Source organism: Mus pahari, chromosome 21, assembly GCF_900095145.1.
Source record: "Mus pahari chromosome 21, PAHARI_EIJ_v1.1, whole genome shotgun sequence".
In the NCBI taxonomy this organism is placed as follows: Eukaryota; Metazoa; Chordata; class Mammalia; order Rodentia; family Muridae; genus Mus; species Mus pahari.
This window is the reverse complement of record NC_034610.1, coordinates 8,233,435-8,258,318: the sequence shown is the minus strand read 5'-3', so window position 1 is coordinate 8,258,318 and position 24,884 is coordinate 8,233,435. Positions and strand designations below refer to the sequence as shown.

General features: G+C 46.5%; 1 protein-coding gene and 1 pseudogene across 1 annotated transcript; both read right to left on the bottom strand.

Annotated features, from left to right (window-relative positions):
- Nucleotides 1–11,304: 11,304 nt before the first annotated feature.
- Nucleotides 11,305–15,916, bottom strand: LOC110338467 (annotated as a pseudogene).
- LOC110338240 (actin, cytoplasmic 2-like) lies at nt 13,040–13,891 on the bottom strand. Its single transcript, XM_021221525.1, has one exon. The coding sequence runs from the start codon at nt 13,889–13,891 to the stop codon at nt 13,040–13,042; it is 852 nt and encodes a 283-aa protein (XP_021077184.1).
- Nucleotides 15,917–24,884: the final 8,968 nt, after the last annotated feature.

Genomic DNA, 24,884 nt, shown 5'->3' with positions numbered 1-24,884 from the left:
GCTTCTGCGAAGGGCGTGGCAGGCTTACCCCCACCAGCATGGGTCACGGCCCACACGGGAGGTCACATGAGAGGTCACAGCAGAGGCAGGTTGGAGAAGGCTGAGCTGGGCTGGGTGTGCTGCTGTGGTCCCCAGTGCTCTGCACCATTGTGCTGGGACCAGGTCTGAAGGCTGTGGCTTCCCATCTCTTCCGTTTTCCATCTCTCTTGGGAAAATAAAAGAAAATGCTGGAGATTTTTATTGTAATGGCAATATTGGCATCGCAAGCCTAGCATTGGTGTTTCAAAACTGAGGTTGAAAGTGTGGTGTGGTGTGTGTGTGTGTGTGTGTGTGTGGTATGTGTATGTATATGTGTGTGTGGTGTGTGTATGTGTGGTATGTGTGGTATGTGTGTGTATGTGTGTTGTATGTGTGTGTATATATGTGTGTGTGTGGTATGTGTGTATGTGTGTGGTGCATGTGTGTGTATATGTGTGTGTATGCGTGTGTGTGTGTGGTATGTGTATATATGTGTATGGTGTGTGTATATGTGTGTGTGTTTGTACAATGTGTGTGTGTGGTGTGTGAGTATACATACATACTTCTAGTGTATGTTACAGCCTTGCCTAGTGTCTCCCACATCCTCTAAGGCTAAGATAATGCTATAGACCTCTCTTTGTGGTTCAAATAGCCACTTATGGCATGTTTTAATCCCAGTGACACTGGGCATAGATGGGGCTTCCTTAGGAGCTCTAGGGCCACACTGTATCATGAGACAGAGAGGGATCGAGGGAGACAGAGCACACTGCTAGTTCTGCTGGCGGCTGCCCATGTGTTACGTCAGTGTCCTCCTGGTGCCTGACCCGAGCCAAGGTGCTGGCTCCTGCAGCTCTGCCTCATACTCCACCTCCCAACCACAGACTAAGATTTGGGAGTCAGCGGCTCCTCTGGCTTCCTGGTGCTAAGTTTAGCAAGTGAGGGGCATCTCCAAATTAGATGCTTCTTTTCTGTCTACATAAATCTTGGCTCTCAAGACTACCGTGTCTTCAGGGACCGAGGAGAGCTTGCGATTTAGAGTTGAGCAGCGACCACTCCAAATATGTCTCCACCCAGAGTGCAGGAAACAGCAAAGCTCCCTGTCAGCGGACAAGCTTGTGCCTTCTCTGTGACTCACAGGGGACACTGAGTGTAGTCGGATGGTTGACTGCATACCTAAGGTGTCGGGTAAGCTGTCATTTTTGAGGAGGTGGGGCTTCAGGGCAGTGTGGCTATGTTATCTTGCTCTGTAAGCTTTCAGGAACTAGGGGATTATACCCAGGCGATGCTGAGCTGAACTTAGGAAGCTGCACCCCTAGGTTGGAGGGGATTGGTACACATGGTGTCACTAGCAGAATCCGTTCATTTGTACTCAGTGAAAACCCCACATGCTCACGAGGACCTACAGAAACCCCAAGCCTAGGGAAAGACTCATTCCCTTCCTTGAGGTAGGTCTTAAACCAATACATTAACACTTTGGGATCAAAGGGAAAAAACTGTGATATGATCTTTCCAATATAGCTATATAACATCATAGCTGGGTCAGTGAGAGAAAGTTCCATACAAGAACAAAGCACCCAGTCGTATAGAAGGAGAAGGAAGTACAGAGTTAATAAGCCAGCCATTAGCTGTATGGCTGCGACAATGCAGACATCCGTCATTATTATTTTTAGACAGGATCTCATGTAGCCTGAGCTAATCTTAAGCTCTACGTGTCGTCAAGGATGGTCTTGAGCGTCTGATCTCGCACCCCTGTTTCCTGAGCATTGCAATGGTAGACGTGCTAGCCTAGCACTCTACCCGCTGAGCCACACCACCACCCCTGAACATTTGTTTTAAGAGAGTAAAAGCAAATACACATAGAGCTTACATGGTGTCTTGTTAAGGCCCCTGTCACCCTCAGCATCAGTGATGGCTCGTCAGCCAGGCTTTAAGCTTCTCCCATTGTTATAGTCTGGTTTCAAATGTGCCCCCAAAGCGCACAGGTGGAAGGCTGTGTGCACAGAGGGACAGCCTGTAGATGGTTGGACCTCGAGCATTCTGATGTCATCACGCATCTATCCTCTGATGGATTCCTAGTGTGAAGCACTGGGAGTGGGGATGGAGGTGGGGCAGACTCTGCATCTTTGTTCTGAGGCTGCCAAGAAGGAACCCCACATGCCTCTGGGGTCTTCTGCTTCTTGGAGGGTTGGTGTTGGAGGCACCACCCAGTCCCATTGCATTTCTGAAGAGGAAGGCTTTGGCTTCTTCAAAAGAGCAAGACTGTATACCACCTAGGGCTGTGATTTGTTTTTCAAACCCGGGCACACACTAGGGTTGTCCAGAGTCCTGGCTGGGCACACACTAGGGTTGTCCAGAGTCCTGGCTGAAGTTGCTGCCTCTGTTACTACCCCCTTCCTATGCAAGACAATACTTTGAATAAGGTAGATGGTCAGAAAGGTCCCTTGACCTGTACAAGGTAGCTCAGCTTGCAGGCTGCGAGCTATGAACAGAGGGTAAGATGGCTAGTGTGTACTCAAGCCAGTAACAAAGGTCTCTCTCTCTCTCTCTCTCTCTCTCTCTCTCTCTCTCTCTCTCTCTCTCTCTCTTATTCTTCCCCTTCAAGCTAGAAGAAGGAAGTGTTTCTTTCTGTTCCAGGATGTAGGGGTCGGGGAGGAGGGGCAGCTCAATCCTCCCACACAAAAGGCAAGGTTTCCTGACATGTCCCAGCTTTTCCTTTCCCCCTGCGGAGAGCCAGAAGCCCAGGCAAGGCTCCCACTCACAGATATCACATGAGCCAGGCAGCTCTGACCTCCAGCAGTGGCTCCATATGCTCCTGTAGCACTGCCGTGCCTGGGAGCTTTTGAGAGCTGTCCATTTCCCGCAACCGGTCTCTAAAACCCTCACATCATGGCTGAGTTAAGCCAAGCCACACAAGGACACTCCCTGCAGACCTGGGGGTTGCAGCAAGCAGAAAGCATGGGTGGTCCCCGCTAGCCCACACTGTTACCTGCAATCTAAGAGAAGATGTTACATCTGAAACATACTGTAACACAATGCCTGAGGTAAATCATCTTATAAAGAGAAAATTCTGATTTCATCCTGCAGGGTCAAGAGGTTTTGGTTTCTGATCAGTTGGCCTCATGGCTGTGGTCTGTGTAGGATGGTGTGGTGGAACATGTACCTTCTGGATAGAAAACAAATGAGAGAGAGGAAGAGACTTGGAGGATCCATAACACCTATTAGGGGCAACCCCCATTGACTAAGGTCTTTCTTTTGTGCCCCTCTACTAAATATCCCCCACCTCCTAATGTGACACTCCGGGGACCAAAGCTTATGGTATAGATAAGACCTTTGGGTAAAATACCAGATAAAAAAACTATAGCAGATGGCAGGTGTGTTTGTAAAATTCAGCATGTTATGAAAACTTTGTTTTAAAAACCACAGAGGTTATGGGAGAATGCTACATTCTGAAACTTTGTGACATGTAGTATGAAGACAGGAAGTCCAGTGAGGATGGTCCAGTCACAGGTTAGCTGCGAGGAAACAAGCATCATGTGTTCTCTTGACCCCCCCCCCCCTTGTGAAGACTTGACTGAGGTTTGCTATAGGAGAGAGCATACTCGCAGCCTCGGGATCCATTGTGACTCTCCCTAGTCTGCAAGGGAAAGAGAATAAAGAGCTATGTCAAAGGAGAGCAGGATAGATGTGGTGGTCTGAATATGAATGCCTCAGCCCATAGACTCATGTGTTTAAGTGCTTGGTTCATAAGGAGTAGCACTGTTAGGGGGTGCGGCCTTATTGGAGGAAGTGGTCCATGGTGGGGGCAGGGTTTGAGGTCTCATATATTTAAACTATGCCCAGTGTGGCACACGGTCTCCTGCTGCCTGGGAGTCAAGATGTAGCACTCTCGTCTCCTTTGCCAGCGCTGTGTCTGCTGCATGCTGCCATGCTTCCCACCATGATGACAGTGGACTGACACTCTGAACTGTAAGCCAGCCCCAATTAGGTGTTTTTCTTTATAAGAGTTGCTGTGGTCATGAAGTCTCTCCACAGCAATAGAAACTCTGACTAAGACAGTAGGGAAGAGCTGAAGGGAAGGGACCATCAGTAGGCCGTGGACACGTGGCTTGGGTTACCTTGAAGGGCTGGAAGGAGAGTGGTAATTGCTGATTAAAGATGTTATCCTGGCTGGGTTAAGGGACACCCAGATATCTGGTCCAGCTTAATGAGACTGGGAGGATGTTGTCAACACGTGAACCAGAAGATGGATTGAGGAGGAAATGGTTATCAATGAGGGCAGGGAAGCTTCCAGTAGGATGGAGACTTCCGGTAGGATGAGACTCCCGGTAGGATGGAGACTTCCAGTAGGATGGTGGCTTCAGATTGGTGGAGGAAAGACAAACTCTTGGATCTGGGCCACTGCTGTTACCTCCTGCAGTTTCTCCTGGTTCTTGGGCCATCAGACTCAAGACTTAAATCAGTGGCTCTGTTTCTCCTCAGACCTGGAGCTGAGATTGGCTCCACCGTCTGCTCTTCAGTTCATTTGTATGCAGCAGGTTGAGGGGCTTCCTGGCTTGTGGGTTTGCGTGAGCCAATCCCCGTGGACTGGTGTGGATGGGTGTGTTTGTCTCACTGTTCTGGGGGAGTATGTGTGAAATTTGTTCACCTCTGTTGCACCCACCTGATTTCTGAGGGACAGGAAAGAAACTGGAATTCACATCACACTCGTATTGCTCCTAATTCATCAGCTGCTGGAATGGGTCTCACATCTCAAGTGTTAAGGCAGACCTGACTTTAGTGGTTTTAGTTCCACTGTGGAGATTGGCCAACCCTAGAAGTCAGGTCTCCTTCCCAGAGAGTCTGCCTTCCGTACTTACCAGCACACTGCTGCTTTGAAAACACTTTAGACATATAGGTGTCGTCCGAGTGCTGTGTGAGTGGCTGGAGTCAGAGCCGGCAGCCCTTTCTCCAAGAGTGATTCAAAGGAAGATGTCAAAGCTGGAGGCTTTGTCTAAGTCAACAGCAAATGAAAAAAAAAATGTCCAGAGCAGGGGCAGAACGCGTGGCAGAGAATGTCCACCCTGATGCATGTGCACAAGAATAGAAAATTCTGCTGAGTCTTTCATTATCTAGCAGATATGTATATGTGCCTGTACATATTCATCATAGATTGGCACTTTTAGTTAGGTTATGATTTCCAATACCCATGTTACATGGCGGATCCCCGATTAATAAATGGGTCAGTAGGAATCACTCAACAGTTTCTAGGAGAGGAAAAAATACCCCACTCACACTGTGAAGGGTGAAGGGTGTACAAGGGGCAGTCTATGCCCAGGTCACACGTACCCAGTACAGTGCATGATACCTTCACCATGATGAGGATCACAGAGCTCCTGCCTAGAGTGCACGGGGGAGGCAATGTGTGGGCCTTGTACAGTGGAGGAAGGGGAGGGACTGTGGGAGACATGTCCTGCATTCTGCTGGCAGACACCATGAGGAAATGCATCAGCTTGGAGTCCTCAGGAAGGGTCAGGTGGGTTTGGTTTGGGCGGAGAGTTCATGCGACTGGAGCACTAGTGATTTCTACTGCTTCCAAAATCTTCTCGACGACCCCTTGCCTACCCCCCCCCCCCGCCGCCCCGGCCAACTGGCCGACTGTCAATCTGACCATCATCTTGGGGTTAACACATTTAATTCTCATGACACCCCAAAGAGTGGTGACATTACTATCCCTCTTTATGAGAAAACTGCATCAAGGAGAAATTAAGTAGCTGGTCTGAATTAGACAACTGCCTGGGGTCAGACTTGGGTGCACTCCCCAGACTGACCTAAGAGTTCAGGCTCCCTGCTGCATGTGCGTTCTCCCTGATGTAGAGCAGGAAGTGGAAGACTGTAGTACGCAGTGACCCAAATGTCTGTGGGGTCGTGTTTATTTTCTTTATTTTTTAATGTATGAGTGCTCTGCTGCATATACATCCACATGCCAGAAGAGGGCATCAGATCTCCCTGTAGGTGGTTGTGAGTCACCATGTGGTTGCTGGGACTTGAACTCACGACCTCTGGGAGAGGAGCCAGTGCTCTTAACTGCTGAGCCATCTCACCGACCCTGCGGTTGTGTTTTGAAGAGGAAACCATTGAAATCTTCTACGTATTTTTCATGGAAAAATGGTCAATTGTCACTTTAACGTTGAGTAAAAATGACCTTTATCCCCAGTCTGTGAGTGGTAGGCTTATTGAACTGTGTGTGTTGTTAGTCAATCCCATATATTCTATACATATGTAAAGTTGTATTTTCAGAGATGGGTAGCGTGGGTGGATGGGCAGGGTCTAGAAGGCAAGGCAGGGATGTATTAGTCAGAAGGTTCCAGAGAAAGTGTGAGCCCACAGGACGTACTCTGCAGACATAGTGGACAGCGTCAGGCAGAGGAAAAAGTCAGTGCTAAGATTGTGCACCCGCATTGTGAAAGGGGAACAGGAAACTGGCCCAGAATACCAGACCCAGCATCCAACAGACACAGCTCGGTGGAAAACTGTACCAGAGCCTCTCTGGAACTTTCCAAGAGCAGATGTGTAAGTTGGCAGTGCTGGTTCCAGTGTTCTCCACCTTCCAGAGTGAAACGGTTTGGGTGGATTCCCCCAGTTACACTTCACGCTTGGCCTGGAAGCTGGCAAGCGGCTGCCAGGATGTCTGCCTGTGCCTAGATGATTTTTCACGGCGTGCATGCCTTTTAATATGTTTCATTTCCACATCTATTCAGGCCAGCCCATCTGCAAAGATGTAGTGGTGCGCAAATTGGAGCCTTGGTACTAGAGATGAGGAATGAGCTAAGGGCACCAGAGCACAGGTCTTTATTCCGAATGACATGCGGCCTCCTGATAGACAGGTGCCACCACACCCTGCTTGTTTTTTTTTTTTTTCCTCTCCATGTGGGTCTTGGGGATTGAACTCAAGACTTCATGTTTGAAAGGCAAATACTTACTGACTGAGCCATTTCCTCAGCCATTTTGAATAGTTCTTGACTGGTGAACGCCCGGAGCACCTGCCTCAGGTTGGGGGATTCTCCCAGGGGAAGACTTGGCGGCTCTCATGAACAAGATTTCTAGTTGACTGGACTTCCGAGGGCTAGGAATCTCATGACACCCTCAATGCAGAGGTTCTTCTACTCCCCAAAACTCAGGGCTGAATAGAATGAGAGTAGTTCAAGTAACTGGCTGCAAAGATTTTCTTGGGTGATTGGGTATTGGTTCTCTGTGATTTTCTAGGGCGACTCATGGCATAGAGGAGGGTTTAGGGGCAGTTGTACAGGGTCAGGCTACCCGTTGGTGCTGGAGGCTGCAATGGCAGGACTCCTAGACAGATGACGCACCTGCCTCTGCTATCCCCCAGCCCTCTAAAAGCTTGGATTAAAGGTATATACCACTACGCCTGGCTGTTTCTGGTACCTGCAGTGCTATAATGAAGGGTGTGTGTGTGTACAGCCAGTCTTCTGAAGATCCACTGATCTGTCTGTCTGTCTGTTTGTCTGTCTTGCCTTCCTTCCTTCCTTTGCCTGTGTATGCATGTGCGCTTGCATGAGTTTATGTGCACCATGTATGTGCCAGAGGGTATTGGATAATCTGGAACTGAAGTGACAGTCATGAACTGCCCGATGTGGGTGCTTACAGTTGAACACAGGTTCTCTGCCAGAGCAGTGAGTGCTCTCAACTGACGAGCCCTCTCTCCAGCCCTTCACTGTACACCAGCCATCACCTCAGTCTTTCTTTTCTAAAGAGAATCTCATTTCCCTTCCCACCCAACTTATCTTCTTACACATATATGTGGGCTAGTCAACCTAGTTATTTATAGAAAGTTTGTGTGTGTGTGTGTGTTATTTGGTTCTATTTTTCTCTTTATTTTTATTTTTTTTATTCTCTCTATATATAGTTTTACTATAAATACATAGTATATATAGGGTTTTTTGTTTTTGTTTTTGTTTTTGTTTTTTTTTCAAGACAGGGTTTCTCTGTGTAGCCCTGGCTGTTCTGGAACTCACTCTGTAGACCANGCTGGCCTCGAACTCAGAAATTCGCCTGCCTCTGCCACCCAAGTGCTGAAATTAAAGGTGTGCGCCACCACCCCGGCTATATAGTTTTATGATATATAGTATTATATACACACAAACACATCTATCTATCTATCTATCTATCTATCTATCTATCTATCATCTATTTATCTATCTATCTATCTATCTATCTATCTATCTATCTATCTATCTAAAATGTTTTGTTTTTTGAAACAGGGTTGCTCCAGGCAACAGAGCCCTTGTTGACCTGGACTCACTTTGTAGTACAGGCTGGCCTTGAATTCATAGCGATCCACCTGCCTTTGCCTCCTGGGATTAAAGGCGTGCACCACCACACCCAGCCTGTTAACTTCTATTTTTCTCTTCTTCTTCTTCTTTTTTTAATTTTTTGAATGTACTAAATGCTTCATTAATTCTTTATTTCCCCTTCTTTAGTAAATACTTCACCGGGGGCTCAGGACACAGTGTTTTGGAGCACATCAGGCCTCTCTTATTGAGAAAAGCACCAGGTGTGTTCCCTAGGGTCTGGGGACCTAGAAGGCCACCTAAGGATGAGACCCTATTGTTTAGTGAGCTCCCAGACCTTGAGAGCCATAGCTGAGACTCTTCCAAGCTTAGCCACACTTATATCCAAAGTCAGCTTTATTGCAATTTTTCATAGAAATGCATTTCAGTAAAATAAGGCCACTATAAGAAGAATAACCATTTTAATAAAAACACAAAGGGATTTGGATCGGAGATCGGAGTATATTTCCAGGTTTACTCAGAGGTGCCGTAATTATTGATGAACTTCTTGCTGTCGATAGGAAACCGCGGTGGTGGGTATGGGTGGACTCTGCCCGTTTATTCTAGCTTTGCCTGAGGCACAGCATCCTCACGTTCTGCTCCAGGATGACAAGGCTCGGTTCTCAAAGGTCCCTCCATTGTATGAGGAAGCACTGTGTGACACATTTAGGTTGTCTGTGGCCTTTGACTTCTGAAATCTCTAAAGAGTGACTCCTAGAGGCTTTTCTGTGCCATGGGGTCTATGTTAATGGACATTGTTTCAGATCTCTGGGATTCGGTTTCCTGAAGCCCCATTCAGAGTCCCGAGTCCACTCTGCCAGCGAGAATTTCAGCAACCAGAAAGGCCAGGATGGCCAGCAATTGTTAAGAGTTGGCCAGGCTCTTTACGGCTGGCCCCTGTGTTGGTCAGTTTTCAAACGGCTGCAACAAAACGCCTGGCAAAAATGCATGGCAAAAAATGTGTGGCAAAAGCAAAGTAAGCCAGGAAGGTTTGGTTTTGACTCATAGGTTCAAGGCCTTAGCCCTTCTGGTGATAAGAACAGGATGTAGATGGGTCATGTGACACCCAAGGGGGTGGGAGGGGGGAGGAGGGAAGGGGAGAGAGAAGAGAGCGCTGATGCTCCGCGCGCGCTTTCTCTTTTCATCCAGTCCAGGACCCCAGCTCCTGGAATAGCGTCAACCACATTTGGAGCGAGCCTTCCCACCTCAGTTAACCCAATCTAGAAAATTCCTCGTACACGTGCTTAGGGTTTGTCCTGTAGAACGATTCTAGACTCTGTGCAGCTGACAATCGATACCAACCAACAACCACATCCTGCTTCTAGAACCTCGGTGGTTTTTTTTTTTTTTCTTAAACTCTGAGTACCTGTTCTTAGCGAGTGACAGCTCTTCCTCCATCTGTGTCTGTTGAACGCGACTGCTCACTGCTGAGTCACCAAATACTCTCGCTGACTTCATTTGCTCAACAAATGTTTATCGAGTCCTACTGGGTTGGGCGATGTCCTGTCTCCATGTTTCTGATGAAGTATTTCCTCTGTAAGTTATAAAAAGTTATATAAATCATATTAAGGACACATTGTTTCGTATGTGTAAGTTTATTTTGTGTGTGGTGTAAGACTGAATTCTGATGAGAAATCTTTTTAAGAGGCTGAGAAAGAGTGAACCGTTTGAAGAGTTGGGAGCAAAAGCTACTGTGGACTGTGGCAGCTTAGCTACCACCTCCTGATCTTGCGCTCTGAAGTCTCCGGAAGATACCTCCTACCTCCTCGTACCCTCTCGTTCAGATAATGGCGGCTGCATCTGGTCTCAATGATGTACTCAAGGGCCCAAGCTGAGCTTCCCTCCTGCCCTTTAGGGGAACTTGCTAGTCAGCAATGCTTCCTTAATCTGGGGACCAAGCTCTTTAGGAATAGATCTGCAGGGGGCCCTACCTATGCTTAAGATATAGCAGAGCCTTTCTGAGACATCAGGGTGGCTGTCTAGGATGCCGACAGAATTCCCTTCTCCTATGCTGAGGACATTGTCATTACTTAAAACAACAACAACAACAAAAACTGTATACTAACTGTTTTAGTTTTTCTTGTTTCTTTCTCTTTCTTTCTTTCTTTCTTTCTTTCTTTCTTTCTTTCTTTCTTTCTTTCTTTCTTTCTTTCTTTCTTTTTCTTTCTTTCTTTCTTTCTTTCTTTCTTTCTGTTTTTTGAGACAGGGTTTTTCTGTGTAGCCCTGGCTGTCCTGGAACTCAGAAATCCGCCTGCTTCTGCCTCCCAAGTGCCGGGATTAAAGGTGTGTACCACCACTGCCCGGCTCTAGTTTTTATTTCTTAACTAGTTTTATTAGTGTGTATTAATTGTACAGATGAGTGGGTGTCATGGCGAAGAGCATCATATACATATAAAGTGAATTTTGAACACATTCACTTCCCTGATTACCTCCTCTCATATCCCTCTCACATTCTCTGGTCCCCTCCTCCTTCTTAAATAGTATCCGTTCTCCTTTCATGTCTCTTGAGAAAAACATATATTCTGCACACAAGAGAAAGCACATAATCTCCGTCTCGTTGAGTCTGCCTTATTTTATTTCAGCTCCATATATTTTCCTATAAAGAATATAATTTTGTCTTAAAAAAAAAAAAAAACCAGAACAAAACAACTGCACCACGACATTTATTGTTCCAGCCTGGAAAAAAGCATCCCTTTGAAATTTCACACAGCAAAGCAAGTTAAAAACTTCACTCATCAAATGATAATTTAAACAAGAACTTGCTAAAGAAACCTTATCAAGCACAATACTTTAGGGCCTGATCACTTAAGTCCGCAGGGCCATTATGAATTGTAATCTGCAAGCCGTGTTCCTGCAACAAGAGGGAGGAACGTGTTTCCTTGACTCAGGTGACACAGAAAGGAAATCACGAGTTTTTTTTCTTTTGCTGTAACAGACAGACACTGATTTCTTGTTGTGATCAGGAAAGATGGACCGACTGTTGGCCTTCTTTAGCTGCCACTGACAGTTTGTCACACATCATCTCAATGCTCAAGTTGTCCGGCAACTTAAGATAGTTCAAGTCATTTGCGGACAGGAAGAAGTCATCCGGGCTTTCTGTTGATTCAGATAGCTTCTGCACAATCGTCCGAGGTGGATTTAAACTCCGAAATCCTCCAACCAGCAATGATGGGCTACCAGTCACAAGCTGGAAAAACAACCTCTGCTGCTTATTATCAAAAACTACTGAGAATCTCAAACAAGAACTCCACAGCCCGACTATCATGAGTACAGCCATGATCATTCAGGCCTGTGGCATCCCATCAATGTCCCTGCATCCCAAGTGCCTGCTTTATTGCCACACGGAGGCTGGTCCAACTCATCTGGATAGAAGTACTGAAGATGGCTGAGCGGGAAGACTGATTCAAATCCATCTCCGAATGAGTCAAACTGCCGACAAACACCTTCATTTAGTGCCCAGAATACCGCCAATCTCAGGTATTCTTCCAAATTGTGGATAGTAACCGGGATAGCCTTCCCTCCTTTCTTCAATTCAATGTTGGGAAATCCAGGCAGTGTCAAATCCAATCCCAGATCTCCCACTGAGCAACCATTCACCGTAAGAGTTTCCGATGCATGCATGCTGTAGACTCTCTCTGGTTTGGGATTTATCCTGCTCCAGTCTTTTCTTCTGTCTGACCATGTCCTAGAGGTGATATACTGATATGGCTACACCAGGATCAATGTCAAAGAGGTCATGAGATGTCAATGAAGTTTCCTGCCGCAGCATTTACTTATAAAAGGGGAGGCCTTGTGGAAGGTCTACCAATCTGAAATCCATGATAGCCTTAGCCATTAATTTTCCTAAGAAGTGAAATTTCATCTTTTTGTTTGTTTTTTTGTAAGGTATGCACATTTATTAAAATGGTCTCAAGTCAGTGTACAGGCCAGCCCTGGCTGCCTCAACACCTCAACCCGCTCCCAGGAAAACCAAAGCCTTTTTATACATCAAGCTGGGAAGGACAAAAAGGGGGCCATGATGGCTGACCATTCAGAAATTAAAAACAAAAATGAGGAAGTATTAAGGTGGAAGATTTAAAAAAAAACTTTTGCAGCACATAATTTACATAGAAGCCATGCTGTCACCTTGCCCAGTGTGGACTCAGGGTGTGGACTTGGCCATCCTCCTCTCAGGAGTGGGGGTGCCTTTGGGGAGGGTGAGGGACTTCCTGTAACCATGTATTTCATGAGTACTTGGAATGACTATTAAACAAACCAAAACCAAACCCAAAACCAAACCAAACCAACCAACCAAACAAAAAAAACCAATGCACAACCGAAGTCCTCAGCCACGCTGTAGGACCTTGGGGGATGTTTGCTCTAACCGACCACTTCACCATTCCAGTTTTTAAATCCTGAGTTAAAAGCGCCAAAACAAAACAAAAATCTCTTTAAAAAATAAAACAACAACAACAAAGCAAACGAACAAAGCCATGCCAATGTTGTCTCATATTTTTTTTTCTGCCCAAGTTAGGTTATGTCAAAGAAAGGGCATAAAACGCAGCTCAATAACAGTCCCCCTAGCAGCATTTGTGGTGCATGATGGAGGGCCGGGCTCCCGATCCACATCTGCGGGAAGGTGGACAGTGAGGCCAGGATGGAGCCACCGAGATACACAGAGTACTTGAGCTCAGGAGGAGCAATGATCTTGAACTTCATGGTGCTAGGAGCCAGGGCTCCTTCTGCATCCTGTCAGCAATGCCTGGGGACATGGTGGTGGCACCAGACAGCACTGTGTTGGCACAGAGGTCTGTACGGATGTCAACGTCACACTTCATGATGGAATTGAAAGTAGTTTCCTGGATGCCACAGGATTCCATACCCAAGAAGAAAGGCTGGAAAAGAGCCCTGGGGCATTGGAACCACTCATTGCCAATAGTGATGACCTGTCTATCAGGCAGCTCATAGCTCTTCTCCAGGGAGGAAGAGGATGCGGCAGTGGCCTTCTCCTGCTTGAAGTCTAGGATGACATAGCACAGCTTCTCTTTGATGTCACGCAGGATTTTCCTCTCAGCTATGGTGGTGAAGCTGTAGCCACGCTGGGTCAGGATCTTCATGAGGTAGTCTGTCAGGTCCCAGCCAGTTAGCTCCAGACACAGCATGGTATAGACCTTGTAGACGGGCATAGTGTGGGTAACCCCATCTCCGAAGTCCATCAAAATGCCAGTGGTACAACCAGAGGCATACAGGGACAACAGAGCCTGGATGGCGTACATGGCTGGGATGTTGAAGGCCTCAAACATGACCTGGGTCATCTTTTCACGGTTGGCCTTAGGGTTCAGGGGGCCTTCGGTGAGCAGCACAGGGTGCTCCTCAGGGGCCACACGAAGCTCATTGTAAAAGGTGTGGTGCCAGATCTTCTTCATATTGTCCCAGTTGGTGACAATGCTGTGTTCAATGGGGTCCTTCAGGGTCAGGATGCCTCTCTTACTCTGGGCCTCGTCGCCAACATAAGAGTCCTTCTGACCCATACCCACCATCACACCCTGGTACCTAGGGTGGCCCATGATGGAGGGGAAGACGGCCTGGGGAGCATTGTCGCTAGCAAAGGCAGCTTGGCACAAGCCAGAGCCATCGTCACCGTTGACTAGCACAGTGATATCCTCCATGGTGAACTGGTGGCGGGTGTGGACTGGCGACAGAGAAGCTATGAGAACACCGTGCTCACTGGTCACAGGTGGAAGCAGGTTCGACCACCGAAACTTCACCTAAACCTTTGGGATAAGAACTGGCTTAGCTGTCCTACCAAAGTTCCCTTTGCACAAACAGGCCCCGGAGGTTTTGAATATGCTCGGTCCCTTCTTGGCTTCCTTTTGGATTGCTAAGAGTTACTTTTTCACCCCTCCAGAGGCCCAAGTCAAGCTCTCTCTAGGTTGTGAGATACAAGTGCATAAAACTCCTGTGTTGGCCCCAGACCTGTACCAACGTCATTTTCATATTGGATTTCTAACATGGCCCAAGAGCTACCAAGGTCCTGCATCACAGACTTGGCTTGTTTCAGTAGCGACTCTGTTCACAGTATTTTTTTTTTTTTCTTCTCCTATCCAGTCTAGGTACAACTCTGCTGTCTTGCGAATCAGACTGGTTGATTTCTGGGTTGGTATCAAGTAATCTTTGCATTGCCCTGTCCTGATCAAAGGCAGTTACATTAAAAAAAAAAAAAGCATTTGTTCAGGTATCAAAAGGAAAGAAAAACGGACGGGTTTTCCCTAGCTCAGTGAGCCATGCTGGGCTGTTTCCTGTCATGACTTCTAGAGGATCTCGAAGCTGCCTGTTTGCTTTTGCTGTTAATTTATCATTAGTAAATTCACTTGTTGGAATAATCGCCTTGCACATTGCATTCTCATGCAAGTAATACCAATATTGACTGAGGGCACGTAAAACTCTTAAGAGAAGTATTACATCTCAGGATGGGTCTTCCAAGGTGATACTTTCAGGTGGTGTGGGAATGAGGTAAACTTCTAAAGGATTTGCCACTGACGGGCATTCTCCTACACCATGACTCATGCATCTTTGCATTTCCAGGGGAAGTTTCAGTTGGAGCAGTTAGGGCTCTTCCCCCGTTTGCCACCAACACAATCTTTATTCCTTTCTTCCTCCTCCCTCCCAGGTTTGTAGCATGTTGTATGAGTCTTTGTCCAAATCCCAGCTCTTCCCAGAGGACTGCTCTCCTCAGCGGCAGATTCTCTTCCACTTGCAGCCTGATTGCTGAACCACCCCACTGCCTGATACACGCTCATGTTACGTGGTAGTAAATGTTCTCCAATATAAGATTTCAGCCTGTGCCTTACATTTCCTGAATTTAAGAATTGAGCAGCCAGAGACTCCTCTGTTTCTTCATCTGACCCATCATCATCACCGTCTTCATCATCTTCTCTTATTCTTCCATATTGTCTAACCACAAGGTATCTCTCAATAGCTTGCGCCAGAGCAGGGGGATCAATCTTGACAGGCCCGCCTTTCCACCGCTTCCTGTTTGCACAGTCTGGGTGTCTTTGACACTGACATTTTAACTGATGTGTGTTGAAAATTTTTAAGGCTTGCGATCCTCCGCCTCCAGCTCCGTTTCCACGAGGGAAATCATGCGCCTTGACTGGAAATTGCTCCATGTGACTGAGACGGTTGTTCATCTTGTGAACCAGCACCAAACGAGGCGCGTGGCCCACTGGTTCTACTCTTCCAACAGACGCTTCTCCAGAAAGTGGAGAAGAAAAAAAAAATACATGAAGGAAAGGCTTTAATCAGATCTCTCCGCTGACAGCATCCTTTACACTCTTAGATGTCAAATACAGCAAACCATGTTGGATTTCAAATGAAGGAGCATCCAACTCTGAGACTACGCTACAGATTTCTACAAGCCACTCAGCTCCACCATCCACCTGGAGGCTGAGTTGTTCAGATGCGGCACAAAGTCTCTGATGGACTTTCAAGGCAGGGTTGCTTCCATCCATATTCTCAGAGCCAAAATAACGCTCAACAAATTTATGTGCCTGCTCCTTAATGTCCTTCTTAATGACCAAATAATACCCCATTGGGAGTATAGCCCATATATCTATCCTTGGATCTGTAGTAGATCCCTTGGCTGATTCTGTAGCCCAGTTCTTCTGCCCCTGCATGCCACAGTACCACGTTGGCTTGGTGCTTGGTAGCATTCTCCTGCTGCCTTGCTAGATCAGCTTCTTGGAGGAGCGTGGTCCCGGGTGGCTGCCAAGTTGTGAAGTGTACATGTGTACCCACATCTGGTAGGACGGGATCCTGCTAAGATGAGGTATTTAACTTTATGATTTCTTTCCCCTGCCAAATTCAAGGCACATGCCCATGTTCATGGGAGGACTGTGGAATTGGAGTAACCGCTCTGTCAATAAAACAGACTGGCTGAGCTTATATCCCGGAATGGTTCTAATGGGCCTTCACAGGAACGTTGGATTCCATAGGAAAGTGTGGGGCTCATTCAGAACAACCAGGCAAGAGAGTCGGCCATCTTCATGTCTCTGAGAACTCTGCTCCCTTGAGAAATACTGGATGCCAGGGGAAGAAATCATTCATCCCTCCCCCCCCCTTTATTTTGAGACAGAGATTCTCTGTGTAGCCCTGGCTGTCCCTAGTACTTGCTCTGTAAAATAGACTGGCTCTGAACTCAGAGATCTGTCTGTCTCTGTCTCCCGAGTGCTGGCATAAAAGTTGTGCGTCTCCCCTACCCCAACCATTTGCCACTCTTACTTGGACCTAATACCTAGCATTTCCCATTACCCACATTAATCCACAGACAAGGATGATGTGTGGGGATTCCCAGCATCAGCATCAGCATCAGCATCCGCATCAGCATCAGCATCAGCATCAGCATCAGCATCAGCATCAGCATCAGCATCAGCATCAGCATCAGCATCAGCTGCAACAGTGTTTGTTTCTGTGCTGGTCACTGTTCTAACAGGAATGATTGTTAGAGCTATCATTAGTCTAAAAGGCTTAGTGAAGGGCTGTGACCAGTTAGCCTGTGTACTGAACTTGAATTCTCCTGAGTGGCTGTTGAGTGCCTCAGCATCATCCCTCAGTTTGCTTTTGTCTTCCCAGTCTTGAGAGGTCCTTGCCTGTGGTCGGCAAGTCCAAGCGATTGTTACTAAGAGTCAGCGAACGGGCCCCTTATCTCCTGCGTGTCTGTCACTTTCCTTCTCCTCCTGACAGAAGGCTTGATTTTGACCCAAGCTTTGAGGGAGATGCCCATCCAGGCTGGAATGTCATGGAGACAGGAGCCCATGTGAGCAAAGGATTGCATCCCTCATAGGTGAGAAACCAGAGGCCAGGGAAGCTGATTCCCTTGCCCGAGGATGCTGTTCATCAAGCAGGAGAGCTCAGATGGGAGCAGGACCAGATGGCTTGGATGGGAAGCATCCTGCTCTGCTACTTTATTCTGCATTCCCTTCCCAGCAAGACTCACGGCAAGACTGTAGCTCAGGCTCATCTCTCCTCCTGGATTCACTTTGGACACTTGAAAGAACTATTTGTCTTAGGAACGTTGCATTTCTTCTTGAGTGCCCAACACTTAGCAGAAGGTCCTGAGCCCATTGAGTTTGAAGTGAACTCCAGCGGGTTAGAGATGGCCTAGACCTCGGCAACCATTGCCTGGGATCCTGGGCCCTCTGGATATTACATCTGACGACTGGATTGTTCCATTTCCCTGTAGAGTAGACTCTTGTCAAGAGACTCCCGCCATCTGTTCCTGTCATTCTAAGAACACCCTCATTCACTGATTCTAGAAGGAGAACAAGCCAGCTCTCTGTGCAGGGTGAAAGCTTGGGCAGTTTTCTGTGCCACTATTAGCTAAGGGGTTATGCCAATTCTATAGCTCAGCTGCTACCAGGGTCTATGGCAGACACAGATAGCCGGCTTTCTTCTTTGCTTTCCTTGGGGGACACTGAATCCTGCGTTCATCTGATCTCCTATTGAATCTGCTCAGTGTCCCTGAAGCTGATTCTCATGAGTAGTAGCCCTGAGATCTGCTCATTGAGCAGAGACCTGGGTAGGTAACTGTGAACACATGCACGGGTGACCTGACCCCTCCCCACTGTCTATCTCTGAGTGCAGCGAAGCCCGGACTTCTTTATCACACTCATGTTAGAGGTTGTGATGGCTTTGTTCTTGTTTTTGTTTTTTTTTTTTTTTTTTGTTTTTGGTTTTTCTGAGACAGGGTTTCTCTGTACAGCCCTGGCTGTCCTGGAACTCACTTTGTAGACCAGGCTGGCCTCGAACTCAGAAATACGCCTGCCTCTGCCTCCCGAGTGCTGGGATTAAAGGCGTCCACCACCACCGCCCGGCTTGTGATGGCTTTTTTGACAGGCTGAGACAGATGCACAGGAGACTGGGAAAGCATACCTCAGGGTGTGTCTGTGAGGAACTTTCCAGAGGCAGTTAGACGCCAGCAGCGGAGGAGCAGAGACCAGCCTGAGTTTGGGCAACCTGTGCGATAGGTCGATGGCCGGAATGGAATAAAGGGGGAGAGAAGAAACTTCACCAGTGTATGCATGCCCCATTTTTCCTTAGCTGGTGGGTCATTGCAGCTGGTTTTATCTGGGGACATCAGATTCTAGCTTTTGATGCAAACCCTCACTTGCCTCTCTCCAGAGCTTTCAGGCTGTAGCTTTGGATTGGAACGGTACCATCAGACTCTGGCTTACTCTGAGGCTTCTAGCTTGAACTGAACAGCTACTGGGGTTTCTGAATCCACTGTGTAGACAGCTATTGTGGAAGTGTTAAGCCTCCAATTGTGTAAACTGGTCCAGTAAATCCAAATACACACACACACACACACACACACACACATACACATACACACACACACACACACACATTGGTGCTCTTCTTTAGAGAACCCTGACTAATACAAATGTATATGACATACATATCTTTCTATTACCTAAAGGCACAGCACATGAATAGTAGGTATGTGTTTATTATGAAGATTATACTAGAAACACATAGTCTATAATTATATACAAATATATAACTACCTGCAATTATGAATAATAAAATATAACTTAAAATATGTCGTCCTTTTTAAGTTAGTATTTGCAGAAGGGAAAGTGAGAAAATGCCAACAGAAATGGAGTCCTCCCACAGAGCAGCACATACAGCCCTGTGAGCTTGTAAGCCGCCTTCTGCCACACCCATCTGTACATTCAGTTTTGAGAGAGTAATACTGTAGTATCGTAGCCTGGTAACCATTTGTAATACTGCAGCACAGTTATTGTTTGTAATATTGTATTATTTCAGTGTAGATACCACCTATAATATTGTAGCATGGCTACCATTTGTAAGCTGCCCTTTAAATCTTACTCTATTGCAGTTAGCTTTTCATGTGAGTTGAATAGGCTTTTGTTTGTTTGTTTGTTTGTTTGAGAATTTCATACATGCATCTGATGCATTTTGCTAGTATGTCCATGGGTTTAGGGTTATCTACTGAAGTTTTAATACTGTGTTGTTGTTGTTGTTGTTGTTTTAAAATATAGTTGTAAACACTTTGATCCACCATAGTTGGCTTTGGGGCTGTTTCTACCAGTCCTGTAATGACTGTACTTGCTGGCGCCTGCACAGTCATCCAAGGGTGGACTTCTGGTGGTCAGGTGTAATGGTGGGCTTCCTAAGGGGCTATAATAGACTTTTAGTATGTTTGCTTCTGTCCTAACCTTTCCATCCTCCTTGAGAAGCAGCAATCTAACAGGAGTGAAACCTTGTCTCCTGCTGGGTACAAGTCCTCATAGGAATAGGAATTCTCTCCTGAAGAGTTGTAGCTAACACACTGTGACCTAGAAAGGGGCTTGAGGATAAGGGAGCACGTTGAGGTGCATGGCATCGAGTAGGACTCTGATTACAGTTTGATTTTCTCAGTGACATGAGCAGTCCCATTGCCAGGGGCTGGAAGCCTGGCTTTTCTTTCTCTTCCTGTTGTCCACTTGGGGCCATGTGATGAATGTGTGACCTTGAGGCACGGCCAACCTAACAGCTAGGGCTTCCAACGTAAATGCCGACTCTAGTGTTTAAAGGCTAAACTTTTTTCTGTTGGGCGCTTCCACTTAAAACACCTCCTTTGCCTTTGAAAATTGAGGAGTTGATGCGAACGTCTTTGCTGGAAGAAGTCAAAATTAGAGGAGCTTTGTCAGTCCAAGAGACACACGGTCTCCGGCTCTAGTGTCTCAGGAGTGTTTCTGGCTGGACGGGGGAGACTCTGCAGCATTCGGCTCAAACTGGATATCTTCCCATGACATTATCTCTGTTGAGCCTCAGATCCTACACTAGTTGAGAGACTAACCTGCGAGGCAAACAAATCCTCAAAGGCTGCACCCTCCACAGGTGGTGGCACATCCTTCATTCACCTTGCTTTGCTGGAGAGTTCCAGGCAGGAGCCCAGAGCAGACACATTTGGGAAACTAGCATCCTGCCAGAGATATTTACAAAACATTGAGGCAGGTGACACATCATTCCCAGAGCACAAGAGATTATCCCAAGAGTGCTCCAGGGTTGTCCCTCCCCAGAGGGAAGGATGCACTGGTGACTTGTCTCTTCAGGATGGCTTATTCTGAGATACTTGGTAGACTGTAGGTAATTGCAAACACAAATTTATAGGATTCTTTACACATGCTCATTATTCATCCCTACCCCAGAGGCAACGTCTTGCAATGACTCTGGCTTTTAAAATCACAACCAGGAGATTGGCTCTGAAGTAAACCGTGTACCCCATTCAGAGACTCCAAGTCATGTGTATATTTGTATGATAATTACACACACACGCAGTTCTATGTCTTCACATGCATAGGACTGCTTGACCATCAACACAGTCAGTAAACAGCCTGGCCCCCAATCTAGGGTCTACACTGTCAGTTGTGTAGAGCTGAGGCCGACACCCTTCCCGCCTCTGTCCCTGACTATGTGTATGGTTCCCTAGCTCTCCAGCTCTCCCATTCTGTCACTTCAGGTCCATTCCCATGACTTCCTCAGAGCACAGTCTCCAGAGATGGCCTCTTTCCTCAGCGTCCCGTAGCCTCATGCAGGCTTGGTATACTGCTGAGCCTGGCTCGACAAAGCGCACATCCAGTGTGGTTGGTTATCTGCCTGTTTCAGTGTCTATTGTAGATGCAAGATCATCACCAGACTATTTTCTCTGCTGTCTCCAGCCCGACCCGATGGGTTGACATTTCCTTCAAGTTTAGGTCTGCTTTGCTTTTAGCCTAGTGTCAAATAGAGTCCAGTGACTGTGTCTCTCAGCCCTAACTGCTGGACGCGGTCCAGTGTGAGAACTGGGGTGATCTGTGATCCTGAGCTGATCTCCTGGAAAGAGATCCCTGTGCCTCAGACTTTGAGGCCACCGCCCTGATCTTATGCTGTCTACCCCACAGTGTTCCATCGGTTTCACAGTATACACTAGGGCAATCCTCATGCAATGGTCTTATCTCGCTGCAAATTTTTATCACATAGAGACTGCACCGTATGGCTTCAAAATGAACCTGTTTATTGAGTGCCTGTGGTAAGTCAAGTATACTTTCAAACAGGGAGGGCCTGCTACTATAAGATCAAGTGTGTGGCCCATGAGTTACGTGGGTAGAACAAAACAAGTAAGTGGAGAATAACAGAAGTACAAGTATAAGAGGTAAGGGTCCAGGTTAGGCCATTGGGGTCACTGGGATTTTTATCTTGAACTTTATAAAAGGTGGGTATGTGTGTGTTGTCATGTGTGTGTGTCTGTATATGGTATATGTATGTGAAGTGTGTGATGTGTGTGCATATCTATTTGTGGGATATGGTACGTGTGGTGTGTATCATGTGCCATTTGTGTGTGTATCATGTGTGTGTATGTCTATCTATATATGGCATATATATGGTGTGTGTATTATGCATGGTTTATGTATATATATATATTTGTGGTATATGGTATGTGTTGTGTGCATATCTATGTGGTGTGATGCTTACATGTGTGTGTATGTATAAGTGGTGTATGTCATGTGGTGTTTGTATATATGTGTGGTGTGATGGCTTTCATGCACATGCACACATATATATGTGTGTGTGTGTGTGTGTGTGTGTGTAAAGGTAAGCAAAGCATATTGTTCATTTTCTAATGTGTATAGACTAGGATAGTAGACTGATAAGAGTCCTTTTACTACACCACATTCCCTTCTGCACACAACTATGTGCCACACACATAGATAATGTATTAATGGCATTCTGAAGAAAGAAGGGATGGAAGAACGCATGCAAAGCCACACAGTCGATGACACACAAATCAGTGTCCTCCATGCCACTTTGAAGTTAGACAGAGAGTCATCAAATCTTCCCTGCACAGGCCCAGCAGACATTCTCGTCCCAGGAACCTCACTGTTCATTGCTACAACTACCCAGCCTTTCTACTTTGTCACCAGTGTGTGGCATGTGGCAGGAAATTTTATTTACGAAGCAGAAAGAAACCAGAAGCTGTCAGCCTTAGGGTGGTAGCGACTTTCTAAAGTCACATGACAATGTAACTGTACATTTCTAAGAAAAGCGGTGAGACTCCGGAGAATACAGAGGATCAATGCTATGCTTCCCTTAACATGATACGTTCTGCTGTATCCGGGCATCTTCAGCCTCAGTCAGGCTTTTGCCCGGGGTGTTGTCCACAGCTGCTGCTTTTGCATGGCCAGCGAGGCTCAGGGAGAGATGAGGAGGTAAGGATGAAGCATGGCCACTTTAAAAACCGCCCTGGAAAAGCCCACTGTGGTTTAACTGGATTGGCAGACCTCCACTGGTCCACAGCACGCGGTTGCTCCGCAGCGTCCATTCGGGTGGGCGGCACATGAGCTACGGTGGCTCTTCCATTCCCAACAGGTAGTGAGCAGAAGAGGAAAGAGAAAGGGGTGAGGTAGAGAATGGGGCAAGCCTGGAAGCCAGAGATGAGGCAGGCTATTCTGCCCAAATACCCTATGTGGTATTTATAGAAACTGTTTGGGACCCCCAAACTGGCTGGACAGTGGAAGGAAGGCTTTGATAAAGGAGGGATTCCCTGTAGGAATCTGCAGTCATCTTGCTTTTAGCAGCTAGATTGCGTGGCTGGCCCAGAGGTCATGGGCCTAGGCAATGCAATGTGGTACATGCAGGGACTTTGATGACTGTATATCCATCTCCCAGTGACTGCTTGGTGAGCCCATATGTGCTGTGATATATGCTGTGCTTCCCCAGGCGAGGGTGTGGCATGTCTTCATGCCCTGGGTGGATAGATAGCATTTTTGGAGGGGAGATGGAGGCAAGACTGGAATCTGGCTGTCTGTATCTCGAAAATCACGAAAGAACCAGGAAGATAGTCCAGTCAGGAGCAGGTTTGCTGTACAACTACGAGTACCTGAGTTCTAGCCCCCAGAAACCATATAAAAATATGGTTATAGCCATGTAGACCTGTGAATCCCAATAGAGGAGACAGGGGAAGCCCCAGGCTTGCTGGCCAGCCATTCTAGCCTACTCTGTGAACTTTGGGTTCAGTGAGAGACTATCTAAAAATAAAATAAGTGGAAAGCAATTAAAGATGACTCCAGACAGACTCCAGACTCTGTCGTCCATGTGTGCTCACATGCACACACGCACGTATGCACACGATGCTCTCTCTCCTTCTCCTCTCCATCTCTGTCTCTGTCTCTGTCTCTCTCTCATATTCAGTAAATACACTATTCAGCTATGTTGCAAAGCCACAAGGAATTCAGCAACTGTTATCACCAAGATAAGCAACTTAGGGGTCCTCCAAGACTGCCTGGACCTCCGGGTGTTTATTGTGCCAGGCCTCTGGGGACAGTGAGATTCACAGTGACACCTTCACCATTGGGCGGGATCCAGTTCCTGCTTGCACACACAGCTCTACACCACTGGTCTTCAGGCCAGAGACACTTGTGTCAGGAATGAATGAGCATGTGTCATTCACATCATTATTATCTTCCGAGGGTTCGGACTGATTCTTCAAGAGAGGGCTTCCCGCATGGGGTGAGGCTGACCGTATGCCTAGGTTGCTTGGAAAGGCATTTCTGATGTGTGTGAGTGGAGCCAGGGTATGACAAAAGGATGGACATGGCTGGGAAGATGGCCTCAGTGTTGCCACTCAAGACAGATGACCTGAGCTCAGATCTCCAGACCCCACATCAAATCAGGACATAGTCGCTCAAATGTTTGTATACCCACTGTGTCCTATGAGGGACAGTAGAATTGACAGACACTTGAAGGTCAGGTAGCCTAGCTTATATATCAAAGACACCATGTCTCAAATGAGGCAGAAAGGTGAAACCTGACCCGTAGAGGCTGCCCTTTGACCTCCACACATGTGGTGGCACTTATGTACCCTCCCATGAACATATAAACACCACATACCACATATCACACAAATACAAATGTATTAAACAAATATGCTTTTTATATCGCCACTTATACACATAATGGAATAGCAAAATCTATTTTACAAAAGGCAAGTCATTCAAGTATAAAACCTGTCATTTAAACAATTCTATGAAAAAAAACAGTTGTAAATATCAGTTGAATTCACAGCTATCAAATAATTATTGTTTGGGAAGAAGAATTTCTGTTACTACTTAATAACTGTTTAAGTAGCAGTAACATTACATCTTGACTTGGTAGAAATTAAATGGCTTCAGGGGTATTTTGAATGGAATGGAAGTCATTCTATTTACTAAAAAAAAACCCAAAACATGTATTATATTAAAATTATCCATATTTTCTAACATTGCCAGTAATTGAACAGTGTGTGATGTGTGGGTAGGTCATAAAATATATGGGAAATATATACTTCTTACTCAATTTTGCTACAAAGTCCAGCTCTTAAAAATAAAGTCTATGAAAACACACACACACACACACACACACACACAGAGAGAGAGAGAGAGAGAGAGAGAGAGAGAGAGAGAGAGAGAGAGAGAGTGTTAATCCAGCCTTCCAGAGACCATCAGGATTAAAAGTGTCCACACACTGGCTACTTTGATT